This window comes from Benincasa hispida, chromosome 3 (genome assembly GCF_027475165.1).
Source record: "Benincasa hispida cultivar pf3 chromosome 3, pf3_genome.v1.1, whole genome shotgun sequence".
Taxonomy (NCBI): Eukaryota; Viridiplantae; Streptophyta; class Magnoliopsida; order Cucurbitales; family Cucurbitaceae; genus Benincasa; species Benincasa hispida.
Window position 1 is genome coordinate 61,946,172 of NC_143480.1, and position 12,479 is coordinate 61,958,650.

General features: G+C 30.1%; 1 protein-coding gene across 1 annotated transcript; it reads right to left on the reverse strand.

The window, feature by feature from the left end:
* On the reverse strand, positions 1 to 8,029 carry LOC120072912 (N-acetyltransferase). Its single transcript, XM_039025442.2, is given in 14 exon segments — positions 1 to 522; positions 2,048 to 2,235; positions 2,336 to 2,394; positions 3,244 to 3,353; positions 3,946 to 4,442; positions 5,024 to 5,360; positions 5,487 to 5,597; positions 5,746 to 5,773; positions 5,775 to 5,836; positions 6,264 to 6,315; positions 6,519 to 6,616; positions 7,408 to 7,499; positions 7,566 to 7,619; positions 7,835 to 8,029. Coding segments are annotated over 14 exon segments (1,923 nt in total). The 5' UTR covers positions 7,881 to 8,029; the 3' UTR covers positions 1 to 333.
* Between the last annotated feature and the right edge of the window lie 4,450 nt (positions 8,030 to 12,479).

Consider the following 12,479-nt stretch of genomic DNA (forward strand, 5'->3'; position numbering starts at 1 on the left):
TAAATAAGGATAGTCAATTTGATAGAATTTCGTTACCTCATTTTTACAAGTGCCGAAGTTAACTAAATAGGGAACTATTCCTAAAACATACTGTATTAGTAATATACTTCTACTGAGTACACATCCAACTGTCTCCTTTCAGTAGCTTACTCTAAACTAGCTAAAACTTCAGCAATTTTCCTTGAATAAACTTATTGTCTTTATGTATTAATGAATATAAAGATGGAACAATCAAAATTTGTATATGTACCAAATTGAGTGAGTGAGAAAAGAGTGATTTACAAGGAGGAAATGGCTTGTTGTTCAAAACTGAAAGCTAACTAACCTTGTTTCTTATAGGGACTCAGCAAACTGAGGGGCCTCGAGGTCTAGTTCTTGTCTCATCACACAGGTCATCAGCCATTCACTGTTAAAAGTCCATATCCCTTTTTTTACAGCCAGTAAGGCTTCCTCCACGTCTTCCTCGCCCGCCACAAAGATCGTTTTCGATACTTCATTTACTTTACCCAGCGCATGAATCACCTGAATTTTCAAGCAAAATGAACTTTCCAAATGAGAAAAAGATATGTCTATATTACAAAGAGATCACCAGAATTCTACACACCAAAATAATATAAAATAAATTCTCATTTTTGTCCCTAAACTTTAAGGTTTATTCCATTTTGTTGCTAAACTTTCAAAATGCTTACTATGAGACATATTTAAATTATATAGTGAAGATGAGCAATAGGTAAACAAATATCGAATGGTTACTTTCTGAAAGCTAAATGGATGATTTGAAACTTCATACACTAAAATGATTTTCTTTCCCTTTAATGTTCTTGGATTAAAATGGATATTTTGAAAATTCCAAGGCCAAAATGGAATTTAAACCCACATAATACTAAGTTCGAGATCAAAAACAAGCTAAATAATGAAATATTGCAATCAATAGGAACTGAAGATATCGATCCAGAGACGAAAGATTAAAAAACTTGAACAAATTTGATAACCAAAGAAACAGAGATGAGCATATGATCCTAGTATGCCTTCTAATTGCGTAGACTTTTTATATAACATGCTCAATTTTTAGAATCAAAACAAACATGGACATCAGCAAGTATGAAAACTTAAGCATATACACTTTAGTTTAAATCAAGTGTCTATATTTGACTTGTGTAAGACATTTAGATACTTTAACACTTGGTGAATATGTATTGGATATTGTTGGCACAATTGATGTATTAGACACCAATTATACAAGGTCAATAAAGATCCAATATTTGTTAAGCACATATTGAACAAATTTTAAGAGTGAAATGCATTGAATTTTTTTAATCATATAAATGCATAAACTATGAAGCACAAACACTCTATTTTAGACATAGTGTCCATCACGCAAATTTCTGTCTCATTTTATTTATTTATTTTTAGTTTCAGACACATGGGGCACGTTTGGAGCACTTCATATGGAAATTTTATTAAAAGAGAAAATGGGTCTAACCTTTTATGTTGGATCCAAAAAAGCCCATTGCACGTTAAACTAAGATTAAAAAAGCAAAAGCCAAATCCCATTTTTTACCATATATATATATATATATGAGAAATTTTCACATATAAAAAAAAATGTCAAATTATTTACAAAAAAAATACTGTTAGACTTCTATCCGCCTCTATCAAAGAAGATTAAAAATTTTCTATTTTGTATAAATAGTTTCTCTTAATTTTCTATTTTTGAAAATCCTACCTCATTTAATTTTTTTAAAAAAGAAAACTATAGTTAAAAACTTAAACATTTCATCTCTTATAATTGTCAATTAACTTGACATTTTATATTTTTTTAGTGGAGTGCATTTAGTATTTTATGTTAAACTTTTATATATCCTCATGTCCCGTGTCTGTGCTTCTTGGTCAGTATTCATATGTGTGCTTCATTTAGAACTTCGCATTTAATTTGGAGGGGAGACTAGTTGTATTATAGTTGATGTGTATGTAACATAGAGAACCAAACCGTGCTATGTAGTAGGTACTCATCTACGTGGTAAGATATGTACAGCAGAGAACTTACATTTCCACCGGCTGACTTGACTATCACGGATAGAGTTTTAGGAGGTGGTTGAGCGTGAGCTGATATGCAAACATCATAACCTTCAAATAAAGCTCCAGGACGTGCTTTTGCTCTGAGAACTGCAGTTTTTAGGCTGGCTCTGTACTTCGACGTGTAGTCGTCATCATTTAGTACGTAAGGCAACTCGTCTGCAGATCAAGGAATAAATCACAAAAGTTATGTACTATGAAAAAACGTAAGAGGTAGAAAATATATGATGCTCAAATACTAGTAGTCATTCGAACTCACCAACAAATCTGCCTTCTCGATAGCTTTCTTTTAACCAACTGGGAGAGACAATCCATGCTCTGTGCAATTGACAATGAACTTGTAATTTTAGTAATGAGATATAGTAAAGATTATGAGCAATGGCACAGTGACACGTTTGAAGCCACACGATAATGCATATGCTCGATAATCGTGTGGAGAACTAATGGGAGAAAACAAAGTGAAGAACACTAGCTTGAAGAACAAAAGATATTGTGCAACACAAAAACCTTCAGAAACACATTGCTTAAGATCAAGTTTGATAATTTAAAAGGTAAGATATTACGTTCCAGTTTGCACCCTATTGAAGTTCAACATTTCTCATGCCAACCATTTCAGTGAAATGAGATACCACTCTCAACATAATCGGAAATAGCAGAAATAAGTAAAGAAAAAGCAAAGAGAAATGCAAGAGAAATCCCTGGCTTAGATATATTGATAGGTTAAGAATACGGACCATATATAGATGGCCTAGAAGAATAATTCTTTCAAAAGTACAATCACCCACAGCAGATTATCATCACTATCAGAAGGAATCCTTAACAGAATGTGTTAGGGGAAGAAGGAAATCGGGGATAAAAACACTACCCCAACCGCAAATATCTTTCACTTATAGGCTTGGGCCATTTTACATGTAAAAAGGGAAAAGCAAGCCCAAAACCCAACTAAGCCTAATGGGCTGTCTTAACAAGCACTAGCCACCACCACGATGGAAACAAATTAATGCCCAGCTGCAACAAGTGGAAAATTTAAAACTCTTAAACAAAAAGTGAAAAGGCTACGTGTGCATAAAATCACTGACTTTGGCACAAATTAGATGATTACCGGTATTCAAAGGTCAAAATCTACAATAATAGAAGAATGTTTTTGTCTAAGGTTGCAAGACTAACCCTGAACAGAGAGCAGTGCAGAAATTTAGAGTTTTACGCACTTTTCCTGTAATGACATGAGTGCTTGTACTCCCATCAGCGGTGAGAGAACCACCAAGCTCCTCAATCACCTGAATCAGAAAACAACTAATGCCATATAAAATAGATACGGAAACATGATAAAATCTACAGGATCCATAAAATATGCATGTGAACATGTATCCAAGGATGGATATTCGTAGTTAAGAAAGACTATAATATCAAAACCCATTGTAATTAAATAACAGTGTAAATGTTATGGGTAGTTTTAAGCTTTCATTTTTCTATTCTAGGTAGGGATAGAATAATGTTTTAAAATAAAATAAAGTTTGAACTCCCTCAGTTTCATTTACTTGCTTAGTATGGCATAACCTATAAGTTCAAAAGTTAAAGCAACTAATTAATCAGTTTTGGCAGGACCTCAGATCTGCCTTTTGAAATCCTAGAGGAGTAGAGCCAGCCAAATAAGCCAGATATGCCTCTTAAGGACTATATGGAGAGGTTCAATGACGGGGTATGTATTTTTTTTAAGAGGGGAAAACACGTAGAAGGAAATAAGTACTACTTAGAGAACATAGAGAATACTGAGGATATAAAACTTCAATACCATCAATAGCAAATCCCAGAAAAGAAACATGAATGATGAATATTTTAGAAAATTTATAAATTGACTTGGTATCGTACCTTCATAAGCTGAGTTTTCTTAGCTTCATCCGCAATATTCATCAGCATAATTTTGAACGATTTTCCTAATGTGTTCTCTTCACAATCGAGGCCCTCTGATGCCACATTAACACTTCCAAATTCTTTACAGAAATTTTGTGTATAATTACTGGTTGAAGGATTTTTAAGAGAAATACTAGCTAAAATCTCATGCTTTGAATTGGCTAATGAGCACGCTTGAGAGAAGGTATCATATCCATTACTTTCAGGAACAAAATTTTTGTTAGAGTCGGAATGGAAATGGGGCAGATGGACTCCTTTTACTTTCTTTGACTTCAGCGAAGAAAGTGATGCTTCCCAAACTCTCTTTGCGCTTTGTGTAGAACAAGAACAATGTATCTCATCCAAATTACCAATAGTATTGGATAATTCTGCAATACTAGCTGTCCTGTGGTTCTCTATTTCTGCAAAAGAATCTGGACCATTACAGTCATGCACTGCATCCTGGATCTGAGGATCTGTTAGCAACAAACCAGGTTTTCGACACTGATTACCATAGGAAAGAAAACAAAAGAGCAAAACAAACTTCATAACAAAGGAGACAATCAGGTAGCGGACAAAAAATCAGATGAATCTTAATTGATTGTGGTAGATTCAGCCCAATCTACTTAGTATCGTTTCTCCTAGACACTTTTATATGTAGATATCAAGTAGGTTCAAATAATGGCAAAATTAAAGTGGCTACTACACCCACCCCAAATTGCATACATCTCGATCAATTTCACAAAACAACTGCAACACCCTACTACATTTGGTTGCCAAGGAAACTCGTAAGATATAAAATTTAAGGTGACCATATGGCTTGAGCTTATTCCCTCTGAGCCCTTTATTACTTAGATTAGTTTCTATTAGCCACTATGTCAATCTATAGTGGTATTCTAGGATCTTCATACCTATGATTACTTATTACTTACTATTTCATGTTATGAACCGTTCATGAACAGAATGGTTTAAATCAACCGTAATAAGGCACTAAAGCAACATATGGAGAATAATTTCCATGTACTCTCTCGTGGAACAAAACCTAAATTGAACATACCCTGAATTTTGTTTTCTTCTCCAAGGGGCGCTAAAGTTACAAACTTGTCAGGTTGGAAATTCAAATTTTGAAAGGTCTGCCGATCAACTGCATTTGAAACGTTGCAACCTTGATTGGCAACACCAATTCTTTCAGCACGTGCGCATGATGAAGGGGCTTCAGGCTTTAATAGAGAAAATGACTTTGGCAAGTCTGCCGAACACATTGAAATTCCCTGAATGTGTGAAACCATGAGGGTAGAACCACCGGGAAAGCATAATGCTCTGCGAATGTCAGCTCTAACAGGTATTCTACGAGCTTTTCCCTTGGTGTCCACTTCTGCTATGGACAAGAAGCCCTGTATTCACTTCAAATATTAGGCATTTTCCATATTCCATATAAACTAGTATGCAGCTAGAAGATTAATAAAAGTTGGGTGATGCAAAATTTTGTTTCATAAATTATAACAGATGTGTATAATCACCTGTTTGGACCAAAACCCTTCAGATTCCTTGTCTCCCCAACAGAATATGGTACGGATGCCAACGCTTTGAAGTCTTTTTCTAAGTTCCATGTATAGTATGTGACCAAAACCCTGAAAGAGGCTAGTACACTAAAATGTAAGTCTTAAATCTCCAGTGGATCCAAAAGTAAAACAAATTACTTCCATTATATGTTATGATTTCAAAACCAAACAAAGCACACAACTCTTCATCCGGGGGGGTGGAGGAAGCGAGGGAGACCTTGTGTTGGTAAGCTGAACTGACGGCAAAGAGGAATCTCAGCATATTGCGTGTCAGCAGGGACAATTTGGTAGGTAATTGCAGCTATGATCTGTAAAAAGGGAGTCGGGATTTAGAAATCTTAAAAAATAAAAAAGCCTTTATTCTTTAACAAGAAAGAATTCATTTTAGTTACGGGATGTCTATGCATAAGATTTTGTTACAACTATGTGGTAATAAAGATGCGCCTATATTGATGGTGACTTGTAAGTTTGGGACATGAATATTGAATAATAAAAATAGATGCATAGTAAGCCTAAGCCCGGAAAAGTCTGAATTCTTTACTATACAAAAGGTCATGATACGGTTTCAAAATAGTTTCATAAAAAATGCATCCACACATGACGTTTGGAAACTGGCAATTGGATATTTATATATATATAACAACGATCATTATCCTGAAAAGATGCCTTTGATCTTTATGCAAATAAAAATACTAATCAATTGAGAGTAACAACAGAAAATGTTTACAAGCTTACCAATCCTGGATCAACCTCAGATTTGGATTCCAAGAGCAATGTACAATATTTCCTGCAGAAAATAGAGCTGATCATCAAAACTCAAAACTTAAATAGTAAGGTACACATTTGAACATCATCATCAAAACAATTTTAGATGGCCAAGAATAGCTTTGATTGTTGCGAAATACATTTTAATCATCATTGATCACAAGTGCACCACCATAACAAACCATGAAATCAAAGCAAGGAAAAGGTAAGGAACAAATTATGTACCCATTAGATACACATTTATCCATAAAAGTTGATTGCTTTCCAGTATTTGCAGCATAGACCATTGTGGGTAATTCCCTTTTGTATAATTGTAATACTTCCTGCAAAAACCAGCATAAACAAGTTTTAAAAATCACCAAGAAAAGGCCAATTTAATTGTACCAGGATTAAAATCAGAAGTGCCATATCAAATAATATTAATTAGCTTTGGTGATAAATGAAGATCTGTAAATAATATAATCCTTTGATTTTGTTGCAACACTTCGTAAAAATTCAAAATATAAGAATAAAAATATTGAAAGTTGCAAAGTGCAGTCTGCATGTAGATAACTTAATAAAAAGGTTTTTTTTACAACATAAGGATAGACTTGACGAGGACTACTTTTGATCATGGCCATGGGTAATTGGAATGTATTTCTGTAAACTCCTTTGAGCTGACTTTTTGATGGGGAAAGAATTCCTCATCTTCCCTTCATCTTCTGTATTCTTTTCGGGGAATGGGGATTAAATTTTTTTCTCTCTTTTAACAAAACAAACTATTCTTTTATGATACGATACAGCTCTTATGTAATAGCTAGAACATCACGTGCAGGCCAAATTACTGTCCTTGTGTTGTATCGTCCCCCCCTGCCCCAATTTTTTTTAGTAAAACTGACATATGCAGAAAAGAGCAACTTTGTTAAATGGTAATTAATGCATCTCTAATTGCAGCATGCCAGAAGATAATTATTTATTATGCTCCAAGCTTCAATTGAAATTTCAGAGCAAATCAAAGTAGCGGATTGCCCATTAGAATTCATGTGATTTGCCTATGTTTTCTTTAATTGATACTCTTAACAAAGCAGAAACCAAAGGCGAACACCAACACCAAAAGATAGACACAGATATCTACCTGAAGATAAGATTTACTGTGACTATCAAAATCATTCGGATTAACAAGCACAAACGAGTACTCCCCTTGAGAGTGACACTTTTCTCCAATACCTAAACAAAATCCAAAATTAGAAAGAAATGAATTCGCACATTAATTCAAGCATCAATTCTTAATACCTTTTCCATCGCTCTCTGGATGATTAACATCAACAACACATCCCTCTTTCCCCACTAGCATACATCAACAAACAAAAAAGCAAATTACAAACGAAAAAAGCGGCATTAGAAACAATAACTTCATCTCTATCATTATAATCTTAATCCGAAAACGCTAATCGTCGTTGAGCAATTCCATTACTGAAGCAAATGAACAGAGAATGAAAGAATCAACAAAATCGTGGCGAGGATCTACGGAAGAATAAGGATTTGATTGCAAAGATGCTTACCGATGGGGATTGAAGATCGACGAGTAGGTTTCTTTTTCGGCGCCATTGTTGAAGGATTTCGCTTTAGCTTCTTGTGAAAGTTTTGGAGCGCAGAGAAATACAATTTAATTGGGCGGGAAGAAGAACACGTTCGTCTATATAATAAGTATGCGGCGGCAAATTAAAAAGTCCTCGATACGCTATGAATTAAGAATTCCAATTACCTTGCGGCCACGTTCACACTAAAGTAGGTGTCAAGTGATTACTTTTATTATTATTTACTTATTTTTTTCATAATCGTAATGAGATATGATATCTGCCTTGAAATTTATAATCAAATCGTATAATTTAATCGAGAAATAAAAGGTATTCAACCTCATTGCAATTTAAAAATTACGTCAAATTCACTACCTTTAACACTATCGTTACAGATATTGTTAAACAATATGAAAATTATGAATTTGTCACGTTTATTATTTACCTTAATTATTACTGTTATTACTACTGTTACTATTACTTATCGATACCGTTACTTACCATTAACGTTATCGTTAGGGTCAAATAGTAACGGTAACAGTAAAATGTAACATATTCATAATTATAGGTAAATGTGATCAAAATCAATCCAATTGTGTATGTGGTTCAAGCCTATTATGATTCATCCATCGATGAAATCTCATTATGATTACACTCATTTTCATTGCAGTTTGGTAAACGTGGTCTAAGTTAAAAATCACTTCTAGTCCTTCAACTTTCATTAAAGTAACAATTTAATCCCTAAATTTTTATTGGTAACGATTTGGTATAGGTTGTTTCAAATTTATAACAATTTAATCCTTGAACAAGTAACAATTTAATCCCTATACTTTACAATTTGTAACGGATTAATCTTTTTATGAAAAATATTTTTGAGATTTATTGAAATTTTTTACACATGTACATCGTTTAATTGATTGGAAATCAAACTTTTTTTTGTATATATATAAACTATAAATATTAGGTTGTTACATAATAAAATTCAACACTTAGTTTTAAAGAGGTTTTTCACAAAAATGACTAATTTGTTACAAATTGTAAGGTATAAGAACCAAATTGTTACTTATTAATATTCAACCGTTAAATTGTTATAAATTTGAAAGTATAAAGACCAAATCGTTACCATTAAAAGTTCAAGGACTATGTTGTTACTTTAGTGAAAGTTCGAGGACCAAAAGGGACTTTTAACCTAATATATGTATCTATATTGGTCAAAATACCTTTTTCATCAAAGATTTCTAGTCCCAAGTTTCAAAAAAATTATACTTTTAATTTTAATTTTTTAGTTTTTTTAATTGGCCCCTAAGGCTTCCAAATTTACACTTTCAATTTTGATTATCCACCGAGTACTCAATAATAGTATTATATCTATTAACTACTCTGAAATAATTAAATTAATTATAATTAGTTTTTATTAATTTTTCATTGATATTAAAAGTATTTAAAAAATCACATAATAATTATTTTAAATTAATTAATTAAAAGTTGACACCAAATATCAATAAAACCTGAGAGTAGAAGTGTAAAATATTTGAATATAAAAACCAAATGAAAACTAAAAACTAAAAGATTTGATGGTAAAAATGTAATCTGAAACTTATAGACCAATGGAAATTAAGTTAAAAAATTATGAGTAAAAATAACGTAACATCTATAAACCTATAAACCAAATAGACTATATTCGAAACCAAAGATTTTTCCTTTATTACGGTAAATTTATAAATTTAGTCCCCATACTTTGAGATTTGGTGTCTATCTCACCATTTAACTTTTAAAATCATAAATTCAACCCTGAATTTTTTTTATTTTTTTAAAATTTATGAACCCATTACATACAAATTAGAAGTTTAAGATTTCATCATAGATAAATTTTAAATTTTTATATTGTAGCTCAATTTACACATCTAAAAAATTTACAAATTCATCGAGAGACCTATTAGATGCAAAATTGAAAGTTTAAGGCCATGTTTGGCAACTATTTTGTCTTTTTTTAAAAAAAAAAATAAGTCTATTTCTTCCAAATTTCTTACAATATCAATCTTTTTAAAGTAAATGTTGAATTTTTAGCTAAATTCCAAAAGCAATAACAACTTTTTTAAAATTATTTTTTTCGGTTTTCAAATTTTGGCTTGTATTTTAAAACTATGTGTAAAAAGTAGATAACAAATGAAAAAATCTATGAGTGGAAGTAGTATCTATAGGCTTAATTTTAAAAAACAAAATAGTTACCAAACGGATCCTAAAAGTCTATTACACACAAATTCAAAAGTTTATGAATTAAATAAACATAAACCTCAAAGTCAAGAATAAACTTGTACTTTAACCTATTTTGGTCTTTACATTTATGGTTTTGGTTTCTTTTTACTCTATGTACTTTTAAAACGTCTGTTTAACTTAATTTAAATAGTTCTTGTACACTTAAAAAGTTGTCATTTGATCAATTCATCGTCTAATTTCTCTCAATAAAAAAATGTTTAAAAATCCGGACCATATAATCACTTTTTAAAAGTATAGGGATTAAAATGGATATTTTGAAATACATATATTATAATATATTACTTTTCTCTTTCTCTTTTCTTTTAGGAGTATTTCAATTCTTATAATATTTTCTCTCTCCCTCTTTGTTTTTTAGGAGTATTTCAGTCCTTATAATATATTATTTAAGTCACATTTGGTAATTATTTTAGTTTTAATTTTTAGTTAAAAAAAAGTACTCTTGTAAACATCAATTTAACCTTTAAATCTTTTGCTTTATTATCTTCTTACTACGAATGTTATTAAGAACTAAAAAAAAAAATAGTTTTTAAAACATTGTTTTTGTTTTTTATATTTGGCTTAAAATTCAACTATTTTACTTTAAACAAATGAAAACTATTGCAAGAAATAAAGATAAGATAGACTTAATTTTCAAAAAACAAAAAATTAAAACTCCGATTGATAACCATTTTATTTTTTGTTTTAGTTTTTAAAAACTAAGCTTATTTCCTTCAATTTTCTTATAATGACTTGCATTTTTCTTAAGCATAAAAGTAGAATTCTTAGTCAAATTATTTAAAAAAAAAAAAAAAAAATTAGTTTTCAAATTTTGTCTTGGTTTAAAAACGTGGGTAGAAAATAAATAGCAAAGCAATAAATCTAAAGATGTAAAAAGTATCTGTAGGCTTAATTTTAAAAAACCCAAAACCAAATGATTACCGATATAAAACCCCATTCGATAACAATTTCAATTTTTATTGTTGGTTTTTAAGAATTAAACGTATTTTCTTACCATGATTTGCATATTTTTTAAGTACAATAGTTGAATTCTTAATCAAATTAAAAAGTAAAAATAAAATTTCTAAAAAGTACGTCCGTTTAGTAGCCATTTATTTTTTAGTTTTTATTTTTGAAAATCATTTCTCCCTACTTTTTACAACGATTTACATATTCTTCAAGTACAATGATAGAATTCTTAGCCAATTTTCAAAAGCTATATTTTTTTAGTTTTCAAATTTTAGTCTGACTTTTTCAACTATTAGTAAAAAATAGATAATAAATGAAAAATTTTAGTAGTGAAATATTTTATAGACTTAATTTTTAAAAAACAAAAATAATTATTAAACGAAATCTACAATTTTTTAATTTTTAAAATTTAGTTTGATTTTTTAAAACATGAATAAAAAGTAGATAATAAAGTAATAAATCTAGAAGTGATAGAAATATTTATATGTTTAATTTTTTTTTAAAAAAAAAAAAACCAAAAAATTAAATAGTTATCCATAGAACCTAAAATTTTACTATTTTAATAACTACAGGTTAAGTTGAGAAAAAAAATATAAAGCCTTTTATGTAATCATCTATATTATATGGAATATCTTTAATTACCATTTGTAGCCTGTTTGTAAGAAACCGTCAAATGATTACGATTGATTGTGAGCTAAACTTTTATTGCACGTATGAGGTCATGGTGATGTAAGCAGAATAAATGCTTCTCTTTTGATTTTCTCAAAAGAACAAACGGTAGAAATCATCATAATTATTATTTGACTCTCTCAAACATTCAAACTGTCCTAAGTTATTATAATTTGTATTTAAAATGTAAATTATTTTAATTTAAATTAAAATAATATATATTTGAGTGATAAACTATAATACGATAATAAATAATAAAAACGATAGTAAATAGTAAATACGGTAATAAATAAAAATTTTGATAATATATTTGAGTGATAAACTATAATACGGTAATAAATAATAAAAACGATAGTAAATAGTAAAATTTTGAAATAGTGATAGTAAATAATAAATAATGTAATAAATAAAAAATTTAAAATAGTGATGAAGGTACTTAATAAGTGGTTTTGAAATAATTTTTATTATAATAAAAGATTATTATATTTTGATGATAACCTTTACCTTAAAAGATCCTTAAATTTTATTATTTTGAGATCAAAGTATATTTAAATGTATAAGAGTAGTACTTTGTTTAAATATATAAAAGTAGTAGTTAAATACATCTCAAAATATACTTGTCGAACAAAAAAGTCTATAACAAATTACGATAAAAAAAAAATATATACAGATAGCTCGCGACACAACCACACTTTAATTATAACAAAACTTTAAGAACAAAAAGAAAAACAGCTAGGTA